This window comes from Prinia subflava, chromosome 10, assembly GCF_021018805.1.
Source record: "Prinia subflava isolate CZ2003 ecotype Zambia chromosome 10, Cam_Psub_1.2, whole genome shotgun sequence".
NCBI classification, from domain to species: domain Eukaryota; kingdom Metazoa; phylum Chordata; class Aves; order Passeriformes; family Cisticolidae; genus Prinia; species Prinia subflava.
Window position 1 is genome coordinate 21,172,423 of NC_086256.1, and position 24,212 is coordinate 21,196,634.

Below are 24,212 nucleotides of genomic sequence, written 5' to 3' on the forward strand. Positions count from 1 at the left end.
TGGCAGCTGGAAAGGCAGCGGTGAGTGTCAGTGTGCCCGGCTGATGGACACACCCCGGTGTGTCAGGGCGCGGAGAGCCCCCGGTATCTCCGTGCCCTTACGGGCATCCCGTGCCACTGCTTTGGCTTCAGACAGCAACACCCTCGAGCCTTTGTTAAAAACCTCCGTTTCAGCCTTTCTGCATCTGCCGCTTCCTCACACGGGTCAGGAGCGCTGCCGCGTCCGGAGCCCTGCACAGCCCGGGGCTGCCCTGGATTGGCCCGGCACTGCCGCGCGTTGCGGAGCAGCACCCGCGCTCTGCTCCGGGGCTGCGCGGGCGAGCGGCGGTGCCCGGTCCCGTTATCCGGGCTGTGCCGGCGGCAGAAGCCGTGCCGGGCTCTGCCTGCGGGGACTCCGCGGCTCCCGGGGCGGCTCCCGGCGGTGCCGCCCAGCCCGGTCCAGCCCAGCCCCGCCCGGCCCAGCCCAGCCCGGCCCGGCCCAGCCCGGCCCCGCCCGGTCCAGCCCAGCCCGGCCCAGCCCAGCCCCGCCCGGCCCGGCTCCGCGGCGGGCAGCGCCCACCCCCCGCCCCCCGCGCTGCGCCTGCGCGCCGGGCCCGTGCGGCCGGCGCTCCCAGCGTGCCGCGCGGCGCGCATGTGCGGCGGGGCGGGCGCTGCTAATTCCATTGTGGAGCGGACGCGGCGATATTTGTAACTGGCGGCGGCGGCGGGAGCCGTAAGTGCAGCCGGGCCGGGGCCGCCGCGGGCGCGGGGCGGGAGGCGGCGATGCGCCCGGGCGGCGGCTGCCGCGCCGCCGAGGGAGCCGCCCGCTGAGCCGGCGCGGTCCGGCTGGCTGGCGGGCGGGCGGGCGGCGGGTCCCGCAGCCCCTCTGGGCCGCGCCTCCTCTCCGGCCCGCCTTCCCGGGGGATGAAACTCGGCAGCGGCTTCCTCGGCGGCGGCAAGAGGGCGGCGGCCATGGAGCCGACGTTCCCCCCCGGCATGGTGATGTTCAACCACCGCCTGCCCCCGGTCACCAGCTTCGCCCGGGCGGCCGCGCCCCCCGCGGCGGCCCAGCACCCCCCGCAGTGCGTGTTACCTCCGGCCGCCGCCGCCGCTTCCTCCACGGCGGCGGGCGAGCCCCCGGCGCCTCCGCCCCCGCAGGACGTGACTTTCAAGAAGGAGCCGGCGGGGGCTTTCCCCTCCGCGCCCTCCTCGCAGAGGAGCCCGTGGGGCTTTCTGCAGTCCCTGGTGAGCATCAAGCAAGAGAAGCCCAGCGAGCAGGAGGAGGAGCAGCAGCCGCAGCACCATCACCACTACGGGGGGCTTTTCGGGGCAGCGGCGGAGGAGAGACCCTCCGGCCTGGGCAGCGGCGAAGGGAGCGGCCCGAGCGTGATCCAGGACCTCAGCCTTCTGCACCACCTGCACCAGCATCCCCACCGAGACCTGCTGCTGACCGGCAGAGGCGAGGGCGCTCCGGGGAGCGCGGGTGAGCCAAAGCACGACGCCCAGGTCAAGAAGGCAAAGAGGCCAAAGCCAGAAACTCAGGGAATCAAAGCCAAGCGGAAGCCAAGCGCTTCATCCAAACCCCCCCTGGTGGGAGATGGGGAAGATGCCGTGGCGTCCCCCAGCCAGAAACCTCACGTCTGCGAGCACTGCAGTGCTGCCTTCAGGAGCTCCTATCACTTGCGCAGGCACGTGCTCATCCACACCGGGGAGAGGCCTTTCCAGTGCAGCCAGTGCAGCATGGGCTTCATCCAGAAGTACCTGCTGCAGAGACACGAGAAGATCCACAGCAGGGAGAAGCCCTTCGGGTGTGACCAGTGCAGTATGAAGTTCATCCAGAAGTACCACATGGAAAGACACAAGAGGACGCATAGTGGAGAAAAGCCATACAAATGTGACACTTGTCAGCAGTATTTTTCAAGGACTGATAGACTGTTAAAGCACAGAAGAACATGTGGTGAAGCCATAGGTAAAGCAGGGGCTGGAATGGAGCCCGGATCATCAAATAGCATGGGTAGCTTGGCTGCATTGTCTCAGGGAAATACAAGTTCCTCAAGGAGAAAAAGTAAAACAAAAAATACGTCCACGGAAAACAAAGGAAACAAGTGTAGCAGCAAAATAGCTGAATCTCAAGTTACAAGTAATGTGGCCATGCCAAGTTATGCAGTTGATATTCCTATTGTGTCTTCCAGTGGTGGTCTAGTTGGCACAGGCGTAGAAGAACTTCAGAAAAAGGTGCCAAAATTGATCTTGAAAAAAGCGAGCAGAAAACAAGCAGACAAAAATTACCTTAATTTTGTATCACCACTGCCAGATATTTTGGGGCAAAAACCACTATCTGGGAAACAGAGTGGCTCTCTAGGCCTAGTAGCCAATACCGGTGTAGAAACTATTGGCCTTCTCCAAAGTACAGGTGGTAAACCGGGTCAGATAAGTAGCAATTACGATGATGCCATGCAGTTTTCAAAGAAAAGAAGATACTTACAAACTGCAAGCAGTAACAGTGCCTTTTCACTTAATGTCGGACACATGACTTCCCAGCAGTCCGTCATCCAGTCTCCGGGTGTTAGCGTTATGGATAACGAAGCTCCCTTATCTCTTATCGATTCAGCATCTTTAAACAGTGACATGAAGTCTTGCCACGACAAGTCTGGTATTCCCGATGAGGTCCTGCAGAGCCTTTTGGACCAGTACTCTCACAAATCGGAAGGCCAGAAGGAAGATCCTTTCAGTATAACTGAGCAGCGCGTGGACTTGCACACCTCAGGAGAACATTCAGACATGGTTCAGGAAGAGAACTTGAGCCCTAACTCTCAAACAGTTTCAAATGATAAGGCAAGCATGTTGCAAGAATACTCAAAATACCTCCAACAAGCCTTTGAAAGAACAAGCAACAGCACTGGTTTTGCTTTTGGACCCAGTTTCCAGTTTGTTAGCTTGTCTTCAACTCTCCATAACCACACTCTGTTTCCAGACAAACAGATATACACTACATCTCCACTTGAGTGTGGCTTCAGCCAATCTGTTACCTCAGTATTGCCAACTGCGTTGCCAAAACCTCCATTTGGGATGTTGCTTGGCTCTCAGCCAGGCTTTTACTTGTCTGCTTTGGAGGCTTCGCATCAACAGTTGACTCCTTCTCAAGAGCTGGATGATCTCATCGATCCGCAGAAAAACTTAGAGACTTCATCGAACTACCAGTCAACATCTCAGAAACTGACTGGCCAGAAGGAACAGAAAAACTTAGAATCCTCAACGAGCTTTCAGATCCCATCTCAGGAGTTAACCAGCCAGATAGATCCTCAGAAGGACATAGAGCCTAGAGCAACCTACCAGATCGAGAACTTTGCACAAGCGTTTGGTTCTCAGTTCAAGTCGGGCAGCAGGGTGCCAATGACTTTTATCACTAACTCTAATGGAGAAGTGGACCATAGAGTAAGGACTTCAGTGTCAGATTTCTCAGGGTATACAAATATGATGTCTGATGTGAGTGAGCCATGTAGTACACGAGTAAAAACCCCAACCAGCCAGAGTTACAGGTAAGGTCCTGACTGTGACCAGGCTGTGGGGTCTTCTTAATGTAATTTGTTTTACTTTGACAACACTGCCATTGGAATGTTTCTACACGGTCCTATTAAGAATAATGTAACATGCCCTTTCAATGCAACTTTTCATATTTAGTTTATTTTGTTAGTGTGATTTTTTTAGCTCTGTTTATTATGGTTTTTAATCAAAAATCAATAGTTTTTAAAATAGCGTTTTTGTTCAAGTGACAATGTGTAGCAATCAAATTTACATTATGTAGATTGTCAGGGAATAGCCCAAGAGTTTAAAATGCAAAAAATTAACTTTGTTCCTAGGACTAAAGTTTATTCTAATTGCTTTACTCTCAGGAAAGTCTAATGAAGCGTGGGAATTCTATGCACCGCTAGTGTATTGGAACTTCCAATTTACAGATGATGACAAATATATCTCAGCTTTTTAAGGAAGGGATCTTTGACATTTCAAATTGCTGTCTCTTACGTCAGCTGATCTGAAAGAATTTTGCTACCTAAATCTTGTTGTTTTTAAAGTACTCCTGTTCTTCCAGGTGACGCTCATTCCAGGCAGGTGGAGCAAATGTTCTCGGGTCTGCACGATGAGCCCAGCACGGTAGCTTTAATCTGAACAGTAATGTCCCCAGAACTGCTGTGTAAGACTGTAATTCCCTAAAGAGATTCTGTTGACACAAACCATGAGAACAAAATGTGTGCAGCTGGTTCATGTCACTAGAACCCCAACTTGAAACTACAGTCCTAATCCAGATAGGGTTTTGGGATACGTTATTTGTTACACACGGTTCAAAAAAGTGCATCTCCTGCTCCTCCCCTTTTCACATTCTTTTAGTGTAAAGGGTTCCCTCTATTTTATTGTGTTCCTGGTTCCTCTGGACTTGATCTTGGTTATCTGCCTGTCCTCCCTGCCCCCCCTTCCCATCCCCTTTTCTTTCTTTTCTTTCCCTTTTCCCCTACTCACACTCTCACCCCGATGTAATAGCTAGCCTTTAAAAAGATTTACATTCCAGAAAGTGCATATCTTACGATGTGCTTTCTGATGTCTTACGACATCAGATGATGAACAATGAACACCCACCTGTTCTAGAACTATGTCGAGGTTTCCATGTAGGATAAGAAATAATCTACTCCCAACTGTACATAGTAAGGCCCCTGTCCTGCATCAGGATGGGCTACCACGGCCCCCTGTGCCCAGCAGTGTCCCCGTGCTGTCCCTGGAGCTCCCTCCAGAGAGGGGCTTGCAGCAGTTCATCAAGGCAGGCTTCTAGGGCCTAAGGCTGCAATTCCAGCAAAGGATTCTGCTGATGGCATCAACTGCAAAAGTAGAACTTGAGTGGCTTGTTAATATCAACAGAACTTTTCTTTGGAATTATTGCCTTACTTTATGTATATTTTGTGGTACATTATTTATTATATGTGAATCCTGATTAATGCCTGTGGAGCCATGGAAACCTGCTAGAAATACTGGTGGCCATTCAAAGCTGCTGAAACGCAGTGGCACTGCTCTAAACCACTTTTTGCAAATGATTTTTTGATTAGTTTTTTAATGTAATTTTGGTGATGTTTATGATGATGGTTTTTTATGTACTCTTGGTGATGTTTCAGTCTTACGTACTTTTCTGTTGTCAGGAAGGTACCAGTGGTTGTTTGCAGTCTTATTGTGTAATCAGCCTATTACAGGCTTCCATGTATAATAAAGTTATTAACATTGTGCAAGTGTAAAACACTTCTGTTATGAAAGTGGTGTATTATTAAAAGAAATTGTTACAAAAATCCTGGGTAATTTCTCCTGTTGTCCCTCACCACTATGAATAGAAACCTGAGCCCATTCGTGATCTCTTTTGCTAGAAAACTTTTTTTTTTTTTACCCTCACTAATCTAGAGTTTTTTCCTCATAGTATCTGTGTAACTCCATTAACTTTTTATTTATACTTGATTCTGTATTTCACGCTATTTCAGTTTAAATAATCAAACAACAACTGTTCTCTAAACACAGAACCCAGCCTGTTACCAGGGATGGCATAGTCCGTAACCACTGTGTTGGCTTTTTAAATACCTTTTCTTTTGTTTTACAGAGGTTATAATTTACATTCTTTATATTGTGTGTGGTAGAAGTTGCATATGTATTGTTCTGACTGTTTGCTTTAACTTAATAAAACCCATTATTCACAGAATCATAAAGGCATCACTTCTATTATCCAGTCATGCTTTTGAGAACTTGCTAAGGAAACATAAGGAAATTAAATGTTGAGAAGGAAGGATATAACTTACTGGAAGGTTTTCAGTTTCCTTTTGAGTCAAATAATCAAAAAATCATTCTGAAATGGTTTCTAAATGGGTCTAATTCATACCTTTAGCTAAGCAAAACTTAACAAATGTCCTGAAGTCCAATTCTTTGTACACACTCATCTTTTCAAATCTGTGGTTTTAGTTAAAATATCTAAACTGTATATTGTTAACTACCAAGACATTTCATAATTGCTGGAAGTTCAGAATGACAGATATATAATACAGTAATTTAATTAAAGGTAAGGTTGTAGAAAAGCCTCTATCTGCTTTTTGAGGGTCTTATTTGGCTGCAATTTCCCCCTCACCCTCCTGTTAATTCCTGCATTATAATGAAAGTCCTGTAAAAGTAGTACTAGAGCAAAATATTTTAAAAGCATTTTGGGTAATCTGAAGATAGGTTGTGGATTTACATGTTCGGTGTTTTCAACTTTGCATGCGAATTTGAATCAAGGCAATGACATGGATGAGAAAAATCCTTGGCATGGTGAAAAACAAGCACAAAAACCTTACAAAAAGTAAATATGGAATCTGTTCAATGTCTAATATTCAGAACATTGCTAGGAATCATTTAAAAGCATGATGGGAACTTGTAGTAGGATTTTACAAGTTCTTTGCACAGCTTAGTCATTCAAACATGTTTCCAAATAGAGCAGAACCAAACCTTTTTCTACTCTAATATGGAGTTCAAAATTTTTTTTAATGAAGGTAGGGATATGTTAAATTACATGGAAATCAGGCTATAGCTTTACCTGGTACATATTCAAAACCTACACAGTCAGTAGCAGTTAACCCACATGAACTTTAGGGATGTGTCAGTGAGAGAGGGAAAAGGGAAAGCAAAACGCCTCTTGAACTCTCTTCCACTTTATTTCAAGGTTTAGTTTGTACTTGTTTTTAAAAGAGTTATGGGAGGGGAATGATAACCTGGTTCCTACCACCAACAGGACTGTAAAGAGGAATTCACAGATGTAATGATAGGAAATGGTGCATAAACTGTTACACTTCCTCCTAGAGTGGTTCACATAGCATTACTGCCTTGGAACCTCGTGTGTTATGGTACCTTGAGCTGCGATTACATCTCTGTGTCCCAGGGCACTCAAACTGCATTGCCTGCATATGATCTAGAAGAGCTAACTACAATTTGTTGTAGTTCCTGAGTTACTTCAAATGGACACAGACTTGTGGGAGAATATTAGAGTAAGAAACCAAAATGAAAGGAGAATGAAAAAAAAGTGAAAACAGAATGATTTGAAGGGTCTGCAATTACAGGTTTATGGACTACTGGTAAAGAAAAGCAGCTTGATGCCTCATGGAGACCTTGAGAAGCTACTGGAATAATTCAATGTATTCTATTAGTAGTTTTTTGTTTCAATTGTTTGGTCTTCCCCTCACCCCCAGCATTATATACTTGATACCAGTGTATTTGTCTGAATGATGCTTCTATTTTTATTCCCACCGAGTAGAATCAGTCTTGTTCATGAGAGGCTGCTGTGGTGGCTGTGGAAATGTTTGTAACACCCGGGAAGATACATGTGAGAATGTGTAAGTTACCAGCTCGATGCTCTAGTGGTTGAAGAGAATCAGGTCACTTTAAAATCAAAGATCCTGTTTACAGCCCCTGCTGACTAGCAGCTTTAAACATTGGAGCTGTAATGTTCCAGTCTGTCTGTCTCATGCTCTGTGCACTTTCTCTGGGAAACTTCTGCAAAAATTGCCCACATATTTCCTAAAATTAGATTAAGGAAGAGAACTTCCTTGTTCCACTTGTGTTTTCATCCCATGTTTCTTTAAAACCAAATCAGAATCATCCCTCCCCAGGTAGGACTTTGGACTGTGTTGATGGATGTCCCTTGTTGAATCACTGTTTTTGAAAGATGTTTTTGTGTTCAGAAATGTGAAAGTTTGGTAGCTGTATCTCCAAAGATGATCCCTGCAAGGACAGTGCATCAGGCTGTTTCAGTCATTTGGTATGTTAGCCCATCTGGCAATCTTTTTTCTAATGTGTTTTATACTGTCAGACTGGAATCTTTTCTTGCTGCTGATAATTCGGAGTCTTCACTTTCAATGTTCTTAAGTGTGTTTTGTGCATTTTTTTTTTGTACAAACACCTAGGAAAATACAGTTTACTACTGCACACATCATTTGGAACACAGGATGTATACCCTGCTTAGCATGAGGAGCTCTCATACAGTTTGTAATCTGTGTTGTTTGAAACACATTTCTTGTGCAGCCTCACCCTGCAGAGTCCTGCCTCATGCTCTGAGTGCACCCTGCTCGATGTGGATACAAACAGCAAGGCAATGTTGCTTGGAAGAAATTCTCTGTCATCATCTCATCAGTCTGGTGTACATTGGAGATGGGGTGAATTGAGGGATCAACAGAAGATTTAGTTCTGGCATTTTTTTAGCTTATAATGCTTCATAATCTTTACAGTAATGTAAATTTTTGTATATAATGTACTGCTTGATTTTCATATTGATACTTTTCAATATTTTGATTCTATTAATTGGATAATGGATCTGGTAATCTTAAACCCAACGTTCTCATAAGTAGTGGGATGATGCCACACTAGAAAGCTGTCTGTTTACTTGGTGACCTGGCCTGAAATTTGTTAAAATATTGTATAGCCAGACTCAAAATGAAGAACGAATTAATAACTAATTTAAATTTTTTAATTATTATTTTAATACATTCTGTCTTACCTGAAATGTATCTTAAATAGTCTCTTATTTAGTGCTACAGTTAGCAAAACATTCTGTGAGCTAATGAGGCATGTAGTGGTTGTTATGCAGGATCTGCAAAAAGCAGATATCTGCAACAAGCAGATATCTGCAACATACAGATGTTCTGTAGTAGCTCATGTGCCACCTTTCATGCTAAAACCTGCTTTATCTGAAACTAGGTTATTACCCTTCAGAATATTCCTGTGTCTTGTTCAGTAGGAACCTTTACTTTGTGCTGTTGGCAAAAGATTTCATTTTGATTTTTATCTCAGCGGTCAAAAGGCTGGTGGTTTTTTCATCCCAGATTTCTCCTTGCAGTGTGTACTTCTCTGTGTGCACATACTCTGTTCCCCCTGGATAGGTCAGAGTCTTGACTGGGACATGATGTGTGTGGGTGCTGGCATATGGCCAGAAGTTATATTGAGGATGGATCAGGCTGCTCAGAGATTCTGAATACTCTTTTTTCTGGCGGGAGGAACAATACCTCACAGGTGGGAATGTTTCTGTATGGTATTATATTCTGAGATGAGTGGGAATAAAACTGCGCTGAGACCTGTGTAGAGTGGAATTTACAAAGAAACTCATGTGCAATTTGATGAGTGACAAGGTTTAGAATCACTTTAATTTGCTTTCCAGTAATGAGGAAATATATAGATGTGTAATAAAACATCTTGCAGGTTTTGCTGAGGTGTTTGAAATTCTAGTGGGTAAAATATGTCAATGCATCTTCTTACCTCTTTAAGAAAATGATCTCTAGAATGAAAAATACATTCTCTTGGAAGCTGCTTGGTAGTACTGGAAAATGAGACTAATGAGGATTAGCTTCTTCAGCTGCAGAGGGCATTCCTGTTGTGTTAGCTATCTGCTTGGAATTCGGTCAGGGCGGTGCTGACACATTTACTGGTGGAGCTGCTGGCCCCATGCTGTCTGCAGGGGCAGAAGGCACTCCAGGGTCTGGCAGAGTCCTGCCCTGTGCAGCCGGGCTCAGGCCAGGGGCTGGGCACTGGGAGAGGGCACAGCCAGCTCCGCTTCCTGCAGCTCTGAGGGGGCTTCAGGGCCCGCTCTTCCACGGATTGATTCACTTTGTGAAACTGAAATGCCAAAAGTCTGCTAGCTCAGGTTTGGCCAGAGGGTTGAATAACCCCAGGGCTTATTCAACAGTGATCAATGGAGATGTGACACTAAAACTATTTAACCTGTTTAGCTTAAGAAATCTGTGAAAGGTAGGTCAGATTATATCGTGTTTGTTACTTGGTCCATCAGGCCTTATAGCATAAGCATGACTTGGTAATCTTAGTGTAGAGTTAAGTCTGTATGAAATGTGTAGGTGATTTAAAAATTTACTTCATGAGCATTCTTAATTAAAACTTCTTTCCAGTCATTGAATATTAGTCTGGGGACATGAGAGTTAAACTAATTACTCTTTTTGTGTTCTTGGAACTTGGATTTTTGGAGAGATGGCAATTTTTGTGCAGAGATACTAATTTTGATTATTTATTTTGGAGTTGAGAGACACTTTAGAGTAAAAGTATTTTCATATTTTGTTTTATGTGTTCGTGGAAATCATACTTCACACGTTATCTTAAGAGTGGATGGAAAAGGGAGTAAGACTGCTGAAATCATTTGTTTTTACAATTTTTAACACCATATTTTGATGCTTACATGTTTTGTTCTTCTCACAATGAAGCTAAATTAAAATCTCTGAGAAAGAGGTCCCTCTAATATAGCATAATGAAGTCTTTAAATGGGTACAGTTGTAGGTCATCGTAAATAGGAATGCAGTGACCTTTGTCTTGACAATGAAGCTGACACAAGCTTCTCAGAGCTGTTCTTTTTTTTATTATTTCTCCGCCAGAAAGGACACAAATAAAACAGAGGATCTCCCTTCTCCCATCAGTGAACAAAATCAAAAGACTAGAAAATGCGTTGTAACTTGTCAGTTTGCAAAATCTAGAAATAACACAGACTTCTTTCTCATTATAGACACTGCTGCAGGAACAATTTGTGGCAAGGAGTTGGGAAAAGAAGGAAAGTCTACTTGACTGGCCGTATGACTGGTAAAGGGCCTTCTAGTTTCTTAGGGGACTTTCCTATAGCCTGCTTTGATTTTGGGATACACAGCAGCAAGGCATTCAAAATTATTATTTGTACCTACTTACAGTTTTGTGTCTAGAAAAGTCACAGATCTTCCTGTCATTATTTTACACTCACTTTTGCAGTACACTGCAGGCTTGCAATGCCCTGTGTTGGAACCTAGCAAGGCTTGAATTTCTCGGTGGCCTGTGTGAAAAAGCAAAGCATTTTGCAGAAAGCGCATAAATGTGGCTGTCTCCTATGGGGAGCTCTATCCAACTTCAGCAGAGGCTTGTGAATTGCAGTGCTCAGCAATTTTCTTTAACCATGGAGAATCATCTGTCATTCTTAAATAATGACACTACCTGCTCCTTCAGGACTTTCTCAAGGCTTCAGCAATGTTGATCTGAACTGTGCTGCCTCTTGTAGAGGAGAGGCCTGTGTAGCAGAGCAAACTCGAATGTGAGCAGTCAAGGTAACGAATGGGGGCTTGTTCCTTTTCTAAGAAGTTGTATCTATAAGACTGGTTCTCTGTGATCAGATAATGATTTTATTTATTTTCAGCCAAGGACTAATACTACTTTTTTTTTCTTTTTTTTTTTTTTTAAGAGAAGCTTGTTTACTCAATGATGATGAGTGATATTCCCATAAGGCCACAGCCTGGGTGAATACCTGGAACAGGTATTTTTACTGGGAATGTCCCTCTCTGAGAATACGCTTCATCAAAAGGAAAAAAAGTAAAGTTAAGAGTATGCACATGTTATTTCAGAGCTGTGTAAACTAAAAGAGTGAAACAGCAGTTAACATACAAGAGTATAAGTTTTTAAAACCTATTTCAGGAAAACAATACACTGATACCAAATAAAAAGATCTAGTGGACTGTGAGAAGTGACTTGAATAGATGAAAATAAAAAGGTGTGTGGGACAGTATGTTAATAATTGGCTAGAAATATTTAACTTGTTGTTTTCTATAAAAGACAAGACTTACTCATAAAGCTTACTTAATAAGCTGGTGACCAATTTGATGCCAGAACAGCAGTGTGCCCTTGTGGCAAAAAAGGAGTCCAGCAGTGCCACAGGGATGAAAAAGCACCTGGATTCTCTTTGGTAGTAGGAGGGGCTGAGGGAGCTGCCAGTGTTCAGCCTGGACAACACCAGGCTCTGCAGGATCTCATCAGTGCCTACAAATACCTAAGGGGAAAGAATGAAATGAGGGAGCCAGACTTTGCAGAACTACCCCCTGACAGGACAAGAGCCAATGGACATAAATTAAAACACATGAAATTCTCAAGAAGATTACTGGGAGGGTAGTCAAACACAGGAGTAAGTTGCCAGGAAAGTAATGGAATGTCTGCCTGTGGAGATATTTGAAGCCCAACTGCACATGATTCAGGACAGACTGCTCTGCCTGACCTGGCCTGAGCAGGGGATTTGGGTAAAATGAACTCAAGAGTCCTTTCCAACATCAATAATGACATGATTCTCCACAGTTTTGTTTGATTGGTGGTCTGTGCCAAATAGCAATGACGTGCTCCACACAGAAGGGACAGTGAGAGTCTCTAGGAACCCTGTAGTACAGTGGTGTGTCTGAAAGTGCATTGTTCAGTGGAACAAATGGGCTCAGGAATGCAGGATGTTGCTGGGACTCCTGGTAGGTAGTTCAGAGTTTCTGATGTCTAGCTTGGACACTTAAGTCTGCATTAACTTGCAGGCTTTTTCCATGACCGGTCTTCCTTAGACTGTTGTTAAAGATTAAGAAGAAAAGATGGTGAAAGCATTGTGAAATAAAATGTTTGCTGTTTCCATTAAATACAATACAAAATATATAATATAAAATATACTTTTTTTCATTTGTTACTTTGTTCTAATAACTTTCCTCCTTTCATTTCTTGTTAACTGTAGAAGTTACAAAAAGGAAACATCTGACACTAATTTACCTGATTTGGGAGATGGTAATTGCTTTCTCACTCTTCTCCCCAAAGTTAGCTGAAATGGCCTGAATTGAAGCTGTTCTTGTTCAGACCTCATGCAGAGCGAAGCAAGGAGAATGCAGCTCCTGGTTTTGGTTCAGACTTTTGGCTTGAAATCTTTCTTCTGGAGAAAGGCCCACACAGAGCATTATCTTATCAGCCTGTTGATAAGTGGTAACAGCATTAGGCTCTTGCAGGCATTGCTGTCAGCTGTTGTTCTGGTCACGGGCTCGGTTGTTGCAAAAGACTGTCTTGACAGGGTGAGACAGCTTTTTTTTTGTTTTTCATTTTTAAAGAGAAAGAAAAAAAATGATTAAAAAAGATGGGGATTAAAATGTGTGCAGTGGATGGATGACAGCAGGAACACAAGTTTTATATTCCAGATGTTTTTCGAAGCTTAATCAAAGCTGGATATTATGGTGCTGTTATTTGGGTCGTCCTTGGTGGGTCTCGTCTGGCTGTTCTCGACATCAGGGCAGCAAAGCTAAATGGTGCTGCAGTGAATCCTGAGCTTCCATGTGGTGATAGCTGTCACTTACAATGAGAAGTTTCATAATTTTCAAACATCTGTTGTAGATTTAATTTTAAGTACTTGCTTTTAACGGAGGTCAGCATTTTTCTGACATATTTGCAATAGGCCTTTCTTTTCTTTGCTCCACGATTCTTTTGTTTGTTAGACTTGATTTCATCACAGACCTTGGGTTTTATCAGAGGGCGTTGTTTGGACTAACTCAATATTTCCATCTTCAACTTTTCTGGCTTCTATAAATGGTAAGTCTGTGTTGGTTTATGCTTACAGGTACATGTTTTCATGCTTTTAAACCCCTCTTTGTGCATACTCTGTGTATACTTGTGCGTATTAGTTAAATATGCATAATGTAAATGCAGTAAAAATTTCTGTGAAAATCCTTGGTTCTCTGAGATGTTGCAACAGAAAGATGTTATAATTTTTAAAGGGTAGGTATTGGATGAATGTTCATCTAGAGCATTAAAGGATATTATCCTTTTTGACATGCAAAGCCATATGATTGCTGAATGCTGTGATTATTGATTTTTATGAAATTTCTTGCTCTAATAATGTGGGAAGGCAGCCCTTTATTCATGTATGTCAGTCTGTAATTACTGAACTTAGGGAGATTTTCAGAAAATATTAAACAACTAGCCTCAGGACAGATTAATGGCTTCAGGTAATCTTGATATTCTTCTATTGTTTTTCTGGATATATTTTTCCTTTTTATGTTTTGGGTTGGTTTGGTTTTTTTAAGACAGTGATCTGAGAAAAAAGCCAAAATGCCCCAAGGTGGACTTTCTATTGGGGATCATCCTTTGGTGCAGTAGGTGGGTCAGAAGCCCTTGGATGAGAAAGACCATTGGCATTGGAGCTAGGGAGTGACTGATGGCAGCAGCTGGTTTCACCCTCCATGGCACAGGACCAGGGGAGAACACACCTGTAGAGTTGTTTTCATGGCAGGTGCTGGTGTCTCAATAATGGTGTACTGGGGGTAATGTTGCTCTTTTGCATGGGTTAGGAGGCAGTGACTCAAGAGGATGGGCTCTTGTTCTCTTGGCCTTGACCCTGTTCCTTCTACCTTGTTCCAGTCCTGCTTCTCTTTGTGCACTTAATGCCAGTTCTCTCATTCAGATCTCCCTGTTCTCTGCCTCTCTCTTAGCTCCTGCTTTGCTCTTTCCATCATCCTATATGTCCCCTCCTTCAGGCCTAATCTTATTTCTGCTCCTGCATTCCTTGCCTGATCAGTTTCTGCATCCTGTTACATGTTCTGTTCTTCCCTCCCATTCCAGATTCCTTGTCTCTATGTGTATTTTCCCTTTGTCTGTGCCCAGATTTTATTTCTTTGTGTGAGATGCAGAGGGCTGATATTTACTTGTCATGGCAGGAGACACATATCCTAGCCCACTGGAAGAATTGGGCCAACTACAGTTTTTCTGAAATTTGTATCATGTGGATGAATTTAGATAGATTTTCTTGACAGTAGACAGTAGTGTACATCTGTGACACAAGGGTGCATTCTTACTGAAACTTTGGAAGTACCAGAGTGTTGGGTGTGGTTTTTTTTTTGTTTTTTTTTTTTTTTTTTTGTTTTTTTTTTTTTTTGTTTTTTTTTAATAGTTAAAACAATGTATTTTTCATTAGTATTCTTCCTGGAAACAAGCAGGGCTTCGTGTATAACTAATATATATATATATGTGTTTTCATGCACATATGTGCACAGAAAACATCTGACAGTGTCAAATGTGGTTGATGAAAATGTGATCAGCTTTGCAATCACAAGCTTGGCCACAAGATCATGAAAGGTTTTGGGGTAACATTTAAAAGGCAAACTGTACACTGTTAATTAGAGTAGATCAGTTGAAAAAATATTAAAGGTAATAGAAATAGGGAGAACTTTTCACAACTGAAGCACCAGGAATTGCATTGCCTTGGGCAATAATGTTACCAGATACAATAGGTATTTATCTGTTGCTGCAGGTTCCATATTCCTGTAGAGGAGCTAGTGCTGCAAATGACCAGTTGTAATGCAATAATCCATCAGACATCTCCTCCTTTTGAAGGCTATTTAATGGAATGAACTGCAGTGTAAACAAGTTGTATGGCTACATATATGAAACACCCAGAAGGATGTGACTCATTCTGTTGCCCTTCCAAACATTTTTTTTTAATTTCCAATGGAGAATTTTAGAATGATATTTCATTGTCGTAAACATTTAAGTATTCCAAATATCTCTATGTAAATTAATACCAAATCTTCCATCCTTTTAAAAAGTAATTGGAATTTTGTGGAGGATATTTAGGAAAGGCACTTTCTTCTTCCAGTAGTACCTGCAGCCAGAAATTAGTTTTGGTTTACATGTTAAATTGGTGGTGTTGCCTAAGTGAACCACTCTCAGCCTTCAGGGAATACTGAGCAGTAGTTTTGGGAAGTGGAATTTGAGCTGCCCAGATAATGAATTAAATGCTTGTACAGTCTTTTCTTACTGAATAAAGAAGATGACATCAATTGCACTTAAAATGTACTTTTAAAACCATTTTAATAAAATTTTCACAGTTATTTTGAGTTGAACCAGATTAACTTAGCTTGAGGAGTTATCTATTTTGAGCTAAATAGGAATCATCTTCACATATTGCAGATTGACCACAGGAAAGGTGTTATACTTTTATTTTAAAAGTTTGTCATAAGCTAAAGCAGTGCATCACATACAATTGAAGACTTTCCTGTCTGTCAGAAACACTGTCTTGTGCAGTGCAGAGTGCAAGAGTATTGTAAGTAAACTTGGTAGCAAATGGTATTTTTTATTCCACCTTTTTTGTGATGAGAGGAGTAACAGTGTGAGGGATTTAGGCTTTTGCACAGTCAATGGTCTTGTGTTCTGGGGCTGCGTTTTGAATGCTTGCAGGTGGCACAATAACTGAAAGAAGCCAGCCTGCCTTCTGCAGTCCTTGGCTGCTTGCTCTCTTCAGGAAAAAAAAAAAAAAGAAAAAAAAAAAAAGAAAAAAAAAAAAAAAAGAAAAAAAAAAAAGAAAGAAACAACAAAAAAGGCAGCTTATTTTTCATGTAGATAATACATTTCATCCCATTCTTTGCAGCTCACAGAAATACTTACCCCTTCACAGGTGTGCATGGGGGCACTGAATGAGACAGCACTAGTGGTTTTCTATGGAAAACTTGATTTAAATTGATCATCAACGTGTTTTTCCATTAGTTTAATTGCTGCTTGTTCCTGTTCTTTTGTTGTACTCTATCTAGAACTTCAGGTCAGGAGGTCAAGTCTGCTGGCATATTTTCCTGTGCCTTTGGAGTGGCGTTGCCTCTGGCCCATGCATTCATCTCCCCTGTCACACTGTTGGTGCTTTCTCTGCTGTACTCACTCTAAAAGCACTGTTTATGGCTGGAGATACTCCCTCCAAAACATAAACATGAATAATTTCATTTATATCTGACATCACTGTAAGTGATAGAAATGTATGTGATTGTGTACAGTATGCTAGGAACAAATTATTTCAGTTATAATGCTTGTTATTTCTAACTGATTACACTGTGTCTGTGCTAAATTCACCTGAAAGGAAAGAAATGGCAGAGAGCTTCTTTTGACCTTTTGAAAGTTGAGCGTTGCTGCTTGATGTATGCACAGATTTTTCACTTGTGACAAGAAGAAATTCTGTGTCATCCTCATTTATAATGTATAGCCTCTCTTTCCATATTTATATTATTTAAATAAAGAATACTGTGAGTTCTCAGAAATGCTGCCATTCAAGTGCAGAATGATGGTACCCAGCCTTCCAAGTGTACAGTTTGGAATATGGTGAGGATCCTCCTGGCTTAATTACTGTGCTGCTGCTTTTCTGATTAATGACTGAAACCTTGACTTACTGGACAACCAAAGACCCATCTGAATTTCATTGTTTCTGAGGACATGCACAGCTTTGACAGGTCTAGAGAAGGAAAAAATTAGCTGACTTTTGGCTAAAATTCACCAATTGCTCCTTTGAATTAATCAGGTCTTCTTGCTCAGAGAGTACCTATAAGTGTGAGAAACAGGAATTTCCTAATTCTTCAATCGCTAAGTTTTATTTAGACAATACATTGACAGAAGTTATAGAGTCAAAATATATTGTGGAGCTGGATTCTCCACAAATTGGCACCTTTCTGAATTCCAGTAGAAGCACTTGTGTCCATAGTTAGGACAACTACTTAGCAGTTTAATTGATTTCTTAGGAAGGGGGATTTCTGAAGGCAGTAGGGTCTCTGAAAAATTCATTGATTAAAAATAAATCAATCTCACAGCTGCATAATTTTGTGATCTGGTTGGACCCGTATATCTAGAAGACCACTTGGTTGTTCTGTGGGCTCTGATGCTGGGAGATGTTAGATGAATTCATAAGCATCATTGGCACTGGCTGTGCATGGCTGCAAAGACTTCTGTAGTTTCCTACTTTTAAAATTGCCTGTAGGTTGTTTAGCTCTTAGTGCATACACACCATCACAGCATCCCTAATCAAACCTCCCTGGCTGTATTCTCACCTCAAAGTCAGATTTTGTTTACAAGACTATGTCAGTAAGCTTTTGGAAGTTTTCAGTTTGTTGGTTTTTTTTTTATCATCTTACACTATTATAGCACTGCAATATTTAGGATTACAAATACAGCTTTATTTAAAACAAACAGCTTTCAGTGAAATTGCATTACTTTTCTACTACTAAACACAGATTTATATGTGAGGACTAGAACACTGAAGGTCTCTGAGTCCAATGTTATAAATGTGAATGCTTCCAGTAGCTAATATTTATGCTTTTTCTTATTTTCTGAAAGGTAATATTACTTGTTAGATACTCATAGTGAAGAGTTGAATATCCTTTTCTTTGTATGAAAGTGTAGCAGTCTTCTCTGACTGATTGTGCAGTCATGACATAGCTGAGGTGAAGATCCAACTTCAAACATTGCAAGATAAATCATTTCCACATTCTTGCTTAAGTGGCTATTTTAGTGTAGAGAAGCACATTTTCTGTTGAGTGCTAATGCCACTGTCTCCTTGACCCAAGGTCTTAACTATTCTGAGCAGAGTAGATTTGGTACTTAGTGTAAGAAAGAGTTTGCAAGTAAAACAGTTGTGCCATGTAGAAATTGTGAAATTTCTGTACCTTGTGGGATTGTCCATTGATAAAAGCATTGACTGAATGAAGTGTGCTTTATACAAGGTATAAAGAGACATATTCTCCTTTCTTTTTTATAGAAACTGGAGTGGGTGGCTGGGATTACAGGCTTGTGTAAGGGACCTCTGAGAAGGGTGCATGTTTCTCAAGTTATTATTTTGGCCAGCTGCTCTGCCCTTGTTTTCAGCAATGAGATCTATTAGCATGAGGCATTTAGCTAAAAGGGGAGGAAGTAGGAGTGTTTAATGTTGCTTAATGGGAACAAGACTGTAGTTTTATCTTAATTTTGCTGTTTGAGAGCAGTCTGGCAATTAACTCATGAGAAACAAAGACAGAATTATTTTGTAGTCATAGCAGATAAATCTCTGGAATTTTGTTAACTAACAATGCTGGTTAAGCTTCAGTAGCTTTATGGCCACTAGGAATATAACAGAATTAACTACAGTCAGCTACATTTAACATGAGCTCAGGCTATGGCCATTTCTGCTTTCAGTGTGCTGCCTTTGAGATGTGTTCCTGCTTTCAGTCTCAGTTGCCAGTACTCTGTCATGATGTTCCCAAACCCCTTGGGCAGAGCCTCTTCTGCCCCTGGACTGTACCAGCTTGTGGTGTCAGATTTTTCCACAAATACAGACAGGCCTTGACTATCTGAAAGGCTTTCTAAGTTTCAAAGAGGAAAAGGGAGAAACAGGGAGAACGCATGTGCAATTATTCTGCTCTTCTTTCGGCTGAACTTCTAAAGTTGAGCATTTACTTGGGAGTAAAAACAAGGATGCTCTTGCCCTGGTGCTACCTGGTGATTCTCCAGTTATTTTTCTTACACAGAACTGTCCAGCTTTATCTGCCAGCATAGAAGGAGTGTGGGACAAAGTCTCTCTGCTTCATGCTGTTCCTGCCTTTTGCAAGAGTAGTCTTGCATCTCTTGAAGAGATGAGCTATTGTTTGGAAAAGCCTTTTCCTATTTCTATTGTTTCCTCATCCCAAAAAAATAAACTGTAAAAGATAGCTGGCATTTCCCTTTAAATGAATTTTGCTGGGTTTAATTCAAGCAGCAACTTCAGTGACTGTTTATCAAATACCATCACACTGCTTACTTTTTAAAGGAAATGGAAAAATGTCTGACACAAAGGCCTCTGAAATTAAACACTCAATAATCACAGTATACCATGATCTTACCTACTGGAAATACTGTATGTCAGTGTTAAAAATAAAACATAGACTCATTTAGTCCTGAGCATTTGCAAGTAAATTGCTTGAAACTGAAGAGAATGGATGGAAAATGAGTTTTCCTGAGAAATAAACTTGGGTACTTCAATTTGTGCTTCTTACAATAGTAGTATGCATAATAAATGTAAAGTTGTTATTTAGTAATGCGAACAATAATGTCAGCAATAATAAGGATGGGTAATGACAGTCCAGCAGCATTTTCTGGCTGAGGATACCAAGGGAGAAACTGTTATTACTCTGCAGTTGGTAAAGTGTAGTGTATATATATTTTCTCATTCTCATTTCCTCCAAGCTGCCTGTCAATCAACAGTTATTATGCTCTTTTATGCCGGTGCATTATAGGGTGGACTAGAAAAGCTGCTCATGAAAGATTCAGCTGCATTAAAAGAATTTGTTTAAAAAACAAACTCCTTACTGGCTTTACAGGACTGCCCAAAGGAGTCAAACATTTATGGATATGGCAAGAAGCTAAGGAACCATAAAGTGTAAGTATGGAATACTGAACCATAAATAGAAGCTGAAAAGTAAAAGCAAGTGTGGTGTGTTTTGTGTAATAAACATCTTTAAGGATGCAAAGGAGCCATAGAAAAGTCACTCAAGACCTTGCTTCCCTTTCTATTCCTCTTCAGTTCACATTTGCACCCAAAATTAGATTTTAGCGAGTGAGAAAACTCAACGCTCTTTTTTCCCTTTGGAAACATGTTTAATGACACTTGCCTGGCTGCTTCATATTTCTAGTCTTTCTTTTCCCTCTTTGAAATGGAAAGATTTACACAGCGTCTGCAGAAGTATGAAACATGACAAAACGATTAGGTAATTGTTGGGCACAGTATGCTGAACATATAAAGCTGCATGTGACAGCATAAGGTATTAGCTGCAATTGAAGATAAATGTATATTCACATACTCTGCATACTAATTGGTGAAGTTCTGGTTGAGCTAGCATCTCCCATTTCCTTCCAACCTGAAAAATGTTTTCTTTAAAGTGGGATTGCAGTAGTGGTTTGCATTTAAATTTAAGATGGTTTTATATTTTTATTTTTATATGCCTTGATTCTAATAAGAGTAGTTGTAGATAAGACACAGGACAGATTTGCCTGTTTTTAGCTGGAAGTGCTTTGAGAAATATTAGATCTTTTTATTGTTCTTTCAGTTAAACAGTGGAATACAAGTTATGCACTACAGGATGAGTTCACAGTTCTCAGGAAGCTGCAGGTCAGTCGCATGAAAATTATTTTTGATAACTCCTTCAGTGTGGGGAAAATGTAATAAAGGAATAAGTGACATTTCACAAAGTGTTCCTGAATATACAAAGAATATTTAGTGTTAATTTGCGTATCCAACATTACAAGCCTTTCATCATAAAAAATTTTCTTTTAAAATTAATATTTCCTTTCACCATTGTTCTGAAAAGGAAGGGGAAAAAGAAGTCTTTGAAGTAAGTACCTATAGTTGAAATGAACGTGGACTGAATTCATTGTAACACAGAAGCAACATCATCTCAGAGGAGGAGATTAGCTCATAAAGTACTTGGTGCAGTCAAAATATTTAGTTTGACATTTTTCTCGCTATGGCTCTCAAGGCTTTGATCTCCTTGCAGAGAAAATGGAGATTTACAAGGAGCAAATTAGAGCCTAAATATTTAGTAAAAACTTACAGTACTTAGAACAATTTTAAAAATGGGGCATTTATTAATTGGATATTAGCATTAATTATTAGTGTGAATAAAAGCATGATTAGTTAGGTTATTATTTGGCACATTTAGCGTTGAGAAGAATCCCTTAAAATTGTTTTCATGTTTGCCTTAAATGCTACCCTTTTTCTCCCCTTCAGATTTATTACAGTAGTACTAAATTTGTAGGTTTTCAAATGTAGAATCTGAATTTCCTCAGCCCTTTTCTGCATAGCTTCTTGCCTTCTTGTTTTCTGCTTCCCTTCAGTTACCTTTTTCTTACCCTGAATCATTGTCTGTTAATTTTTATTTGTTTCTCTTCTGGCCCAACCATGACTGTGACCTTTAACACACAAAGAAGGACAATTTCTTCTTTTCTGGTGTTATACATTTATGTGCAGGACTATGTTTGTCTTTGCAAAGAAACTACCTCTTCTGTCGTTGGCCTCAACCAATGAAAAGCTCTGTATTTAAATTCTTTATTAAGACTTCTGTGCGTGGAACTTTTTTCTCAAACTCATGCACCTCCCATGTGAAGAAAATGCTTGCAGGGTGCTGCCACGGCTGTTTCCCTTGGACTGCGCTGTAGGGATTTTGTACTGTTTGACTTTGCAGGGCCGGGTGGAAGGAAGCACTGGGGAGCAAAGTAGCTCTGGCTTGAAAGCGTCAGCTGTTGTAGAAGCTAAAAGCAAAAATCAGCAGTGTGCTGAAAATAAATTGTTGTCTGGGAGAAATATTTTATCTGTGGTGTTTCTGTGACCACTGAACAACTGAAATAAATGTTTGATGTGTCATGAACGCAGCACAACATCCTCATTAGAAGAAGTTCAAGGTTTTTTTAATAGAACAAGAAACCAAATTCTCCATGTTTCTAAACACAGGTGGGCAAAAGTTTCTCATGTTTAAGTGATTCTTTAAAAAATGTATTCTGGATCAGTATTTGAAATGTTCTTTTGCATTGCTGCCTGTAGTTTTGACACATTAATTTACATAACCAATTATTTTTAGGATCTGTCTCCTTGGAGTGGTTAACCTCTACTGTGTTGCAGAAGAACGTACTCCATGGAGAACGTACTCCATGAAGATGCTCAGTGGAAGCATCTACTTTTCTTTTGGTTGCCTCAAAATTAATTTTTTTATGTGTATCCTCCTCCTTTTGTAAGGTTCAAGGTCAGTTTTATTAAAAATAATTGCGTGATTCATATCAGTGACTCACTGTTTTGCCCAGCCCATCAAAACAAATGGTGAGGCCACCCCAGGAGTCTGCCTTGGGTTAACACAGTGTGTCAAATGGGGAAAGCTTTAGTACGCAAATACAAACAAGGGTCTTGGAAAATCCTGGGCAGAGGAGAACGGGCTGTTTGGCAGTTTTGTAGTGTTTCCATGCTTCTCCTTTTGTGACAACAGATTTTGTTTCCCAGAGCCTGTTTGATCCTCAGTGTCACCGCGTTTAACCCGCGGGGCCCAGGAACGCCCTTGAGCGCGCGCGGGGCCCGAGGCGTGAGGGGCGCCCTCATGGCGGGGAACAGCGCCCTGCCGGGGCTGCAGCCCTGCGGGCCCTGCGCGGCACCGGCGGGACGGGCTGCGGGCAGGGACGGGCTGCGGGCAGGGATGGACCGAGGGCAGGGAGCGGCTGCAGGGCGGGGCTCAGGCCGGCCCGTGCTCCCCCGGCCCGGCCCCGGCGCCCCCGCAGCCGAGCGCTCCGTGGCCAGCAGGGCGCTGGGGATGCTTTGAGCGCTGCGGGTTGTGCTGGCCCTGCCGAGCAGCCGCGTTTCCCTTGTACTGGCAGTGAAGTGCTGAGGGATGAAGAGAAGCCGAAGAGTTGAGCATTCCTCTACTATTTCTCTTCCTCTTTGCTGACTTTGGGGTTCCCAATACTGTATTTCCTTCCATTGCTTATTCTTTCCAAGAATTTTTTTTTTTCTGAGCGAGCATAAAGTCTTGCTCATTCCTTGAAAGTAATCAAATTCAGCCTTCTGCAGTTTGAATGAACATCTTAAGGCAGATTTACAAAATAGTCAACAGATGTGTGTTCCCTGCCATCAAATGGGAAAGCAGTTATGGTTAAGATGTTTCCCTTTGTTTTTTCCTCCCCCCCTTTTCCCTTTTTCTGGTATATAAAATAAAATATGGTCCAAGACATCCTGGAGGGAATTGGGAGTTTCCATGAAGTTGTCTTACACTATTTTAAAGGAATACTTTTTATTCCTAAAAATCACGTTAGGCAATTCCTCATGTTGCACTTTTCTGCCAAGAAACGCGCAGGCTTGCACTCTGTTTGATTCAAACACTCACTGTAATTGAATCCCGTGTTATCAGCGGCTGTGCTTGTTCCCAGTCACTAACAGGGTACATACTTTGCTGACATCTACATATGAATAGGTTTGAAACTTGTTGTGTCCTGTCATCACTCCTCCTCAAAGAAGAGGCTTGGTGAGGAATGAGCCCTCAGGAGCTCCAGACTTGATGGCATTTATGGAGGGGCCGTCAAAATTCCTTTAATAGTTTATTATTCAGTGGAGAAACAGCCTATGATACTGTCTGAAACTCCTGAGTTTTGCAAGTTTTGCTGTATTTTAGAGCATACTGTTATCAAGTCAAGGGTTCTTGGAGCATGGTGTTTTGTTTTGTTTGTTCCATTTTGATCTGATTGCTTCAATTACATCCACCAGCTAGACAGTGCTGTGAGGTATTTGCAGGTTAAACTGATCCTTGTATCCCAATGATAAGAGTTATTTTCCATATCATGATGATTCTGTGGTGACTCAGATGTTTTAGTATTTAAATAATTCTATTTAATTATGCATTTTGTAGAAATTATTACTTAGTTGTAATTTTAACTGTTTTTTTCATTCCTTAACTGAAAAGAATTTTGCAGAAAATGTTAGATTGTTTTTTATTAATAATTATAGAATGGTTAAGGTTGGAAGTGACCTTAAACATCATCTACTTCCAACCCCCAATTACTTCTTGAGAATATGCAAAATTTCAGCTCAGGTGAGTGGGGAGAAGCTGAACAGCTCTAGATGTTACTGTTTTCTGCCCTAGGTAAGGGAGAAGG

At 41.6% G+C, this 24,212-nt stretch overlaps 1 protein-coding gene across 1 annotated transcript; it reads left to right on the plus strand.

The window, feature by feature from the left end:
- The first annotated feature begins 631 nt into the window (after positions 1-631).
- Positions 632-5,723, plus strand: ZNF281 (zinc finger protein 281). Its single transcript, XM_063407679.1, has one exon. It carries the CDS (start codon positions 903-905, stop codon positions 3,519-3,521), a length of 2,619 nt encoding a protein of 872 aa, XP_063263749.1. The 5' UTR covers positions 632-902; the 3' UTR covers positions 3,522-5,723.
- Positions 5,724-24,212: the final 18,489 nt, after the last annotated feature.

Coding starts and splice junctions, on each gene's coding strand:
- ZNF281 (XM_063407679.1), top strand. CDS start 903: ATGAAACTCGGCAGCGGCTTCCTCGGCGGCGGCAAGAGGGCGGCGGCC.